The sequence below is a fragment of the Engraulis encrasicolus genome, chromosome 14, assembly GCF_034702125.1.
Source record: "Engraulis encrasicolus isolate BLACKSEA-1 chromosome 14, IST_EnEncr_1.0, whole genome shotgun sequence".
Taxonomy (NCBI): Eukaryota; Metazoa; Chordata; class Actinopteri; order Clupeiformes; family Engraulidae; genus Engraulis; species Engraulis encrasicolus.
The window spans coordinates 12,053,700-12,056,199 of NC_085870.1; the positions used below are offsets into that span (position 1 = coordinate 12,053,700).

Here is a 2,500-nt window from a genome sequence, read left to right on the forward strand (position 1 = left end):
ATACGCCATATGACCCAGGGAACATAGGTGCGCTCCCGGAGAGAGAGGTGGTGTTGCTTTTGCCATTGCTGTTACCTGAGGTGGACCCTGGCTAGGGGCTGGAGGCGGAGGAGCCGGGGGAGACTTGAACTCAAATGACTCCTGTTTTGGTTTGGTGTTGTTCCTGGAGGAAAAATAGGACACATACACGCGTGCACACAAGCACACGCACACACAAACGCACACACACACACACACACACACCCAAGCAAACAAAAGACCAGTTATTGGATTTCTTCATCTCGATGATTTCTTTCCTCTGAAACTTGACGCCAATTTTGGTAAATATGGCACACTGGCATGCGTACAGCGGACAATTTATAGTTGATCAATGTTGCCGCTGATTTCTTGACGTGAAAGTATGAAAAATGAGAAATTAGATTCTAGGCTTTTGCTGTGATTGGATGATGCTCTATAATATAAAAGGCACTGGCAGGCGTCAAATGATTTATATAGCCTACCCTCACACTTCCTTAGCTCAGGCAACAACAGAGAGAGAGAGAGAGAGAGAGAGAGAGAGAGAGAGAGAGAGAGAGAGAGAGAGAGAGAGAGAGAGAGAGAGAGAGAGAGAGAGGGAGAAACAGCACGAGAGAGTGTGTGTAAGAGAGAGAAAGAGAGATGGATAGAGAATAAGAAAGAGATGGAGAGATGGGAAAGAGAGAAAGAGAGAGAAATACAGTATAAGAAAGAGCTAGAGATGCCTTACCCAGGTGTAGACTGCTGCTGAGGCGTGTGTGTGGTGGTGATGGTGGCAATCTTCTCTGCGTTGGTCAGAAGGGAGGCATTGGAGGACTCTGGGATAGAGGAGGAACACAGAGAAGGTGAGTCAGCAGACCACAAACGCACGCATTCACACACAAACGCAGGTGCACGCACACATTCGCACACACACACACATTCGCGCACACACACATGCGCACACACATGCGCGCGAACACACACACACACGCACACACAAACTATACCTCCTGGTGCACTGCAAATGAGCAAGCTACTTTTTCCCCCAGAAAGTAAATTAAAAATTTTACTTACTGGCGCCTGCACTCATTTATCTAACTAAATGTATTTGTGTTCTCCTCCAAATTATATTTTGAATACGTTAACCTGAAATTTGCAGAGTAAGGATGCCGCCCCAACCGAATCCATACGAGACTGACAAAGCAGCGGGTGCCGAGATGCGAGTTCATAGCAATATTTCTGCTTCATCGGCAAATGCAGTTTTTATTGGTTTTATTAGCTGCTGGATCCGATCGTCCCTCATCAGTAGTACCTGAGTGAGCTTACACTCCTCTCTCTACAGTGCGCCCCCATGTCCTGTTATGAACTCTACTCAACCCCTTTTCAGGGGCTCCACACTGGCTGGCTGACTGATTGGGGGCCAAGGACATAACCAGACACAAGACAGAGAGAGAGAGAGAGAGAGAGAGAGAGAGAGAGAGAGAGAGAGAGAGAGAGAGAGAGAGAGAGAGAGAGAGAGAGAGAGAGAGAGGGAGAGAGAGAGGGAGACAGAGACAGAGACAGAGACGAGTGCATCTGGTGCATACTTAATCCCAGCTTCCATTATGCCTATTATCATAGAATGATTCACTACTGACCATGACAAGTTATTGCACCTTCCCTTCCCTTCCCCCTCCCGTTTTATGAGCAAATAAAAAAAGTGCTCTCCCATCTCCCCACGCAAAAAGCCTCTTTCTCTTAGTAGGCATCAATATCACATGCCCACTTTAGGCTACAGTTGTGTTGTTGTCTAGGGCCCACTGTCCCTTGCTCACGCTTTGATTGGTTGTTGCTAAAATTCAGTGCCCCGCCCCACTTAGAAGTGTCAGCCAATAGCAGCGCTGTTCCCTGGTTTCTGTCTCCGAAATAGAAACTGTCCTCGTGGCTGTAGAGTTTTCACGGTCACAGAGCGCAGTCAACAGTCATGTGAATCTTACTAAGTTTAAAGAGTGGATTTTTTTACACTATGTATCATTTTATTTTCTCCCAAGACATATGAGAAACATAAAAACTGAAATGTCACTTTAGAAATACTATATGAATATAATAAGGGCCACATGCGGAGCTGCTCCCTGGCAAAAAATATAATCAAAACGGCCACTGAGGGAAAAAAAACAAACAAAACAACAGACTGTTTAATTTCATTCTACAAGCACACAGGGGAGGGATTGATGTGGGGAGGAAAAAACAACAAAGAAATGACCCTTAGGGGTGTCCTGCAATCTCATCGCTGCTGTCCCCTAACCCCCTGCCGCTTTTTCCTCATCCATGCTTTCCATTCCAGCAGGAGTGGGAGGTGCGTGTCTGCTCGGTGTGATGAGAAAACAGTAGTCCAGCCTGCGATGGTAGCGGAGTCAGGGCTAGGCTAGCTAGCGCTACAACACACCCCATATGGCCCCCTCATGCATTATGGCTGAGAGGGGGTAGCTGTGGTCCTGCTAGCGCTCGCTATAGCTCTCATTAA

At 47.0% G+C, this 2,500-nt stretch overlaps 1 protein-coding gene across 9 annotated transcripts in view; it reads right to left on the bottom strand.

Annotated features, from left to right (window-relative positions):
* The window catches only part of magi1b (membrane associated guanylate kinase, WW and PDZ domain containing 1b), a 226,068-nt gene that overhangs the window by 10,232 nt on the left and 213,336 nt on the right, over positions 1 to 2,500 (bottom strand). For all 9 annotated transcript variants that reach the window (XM_063214939.1, XM_063214942.1, XM_063214940.1 and 6 more), the window contains 2 exons: positions 746 to 833; positions 76 to 163 (listed from right to left, as the gene is read on the bottom strand). In XM_063214939.1, the coding sequence (XP_063071009.1) occupies positions 76 to 163; positions 746 to 833 (176 nt within the window). The remainder of the gene's footprint in view (positions 1 to 75; positions 164 to 745; positions 834 to 2,500) is intronic.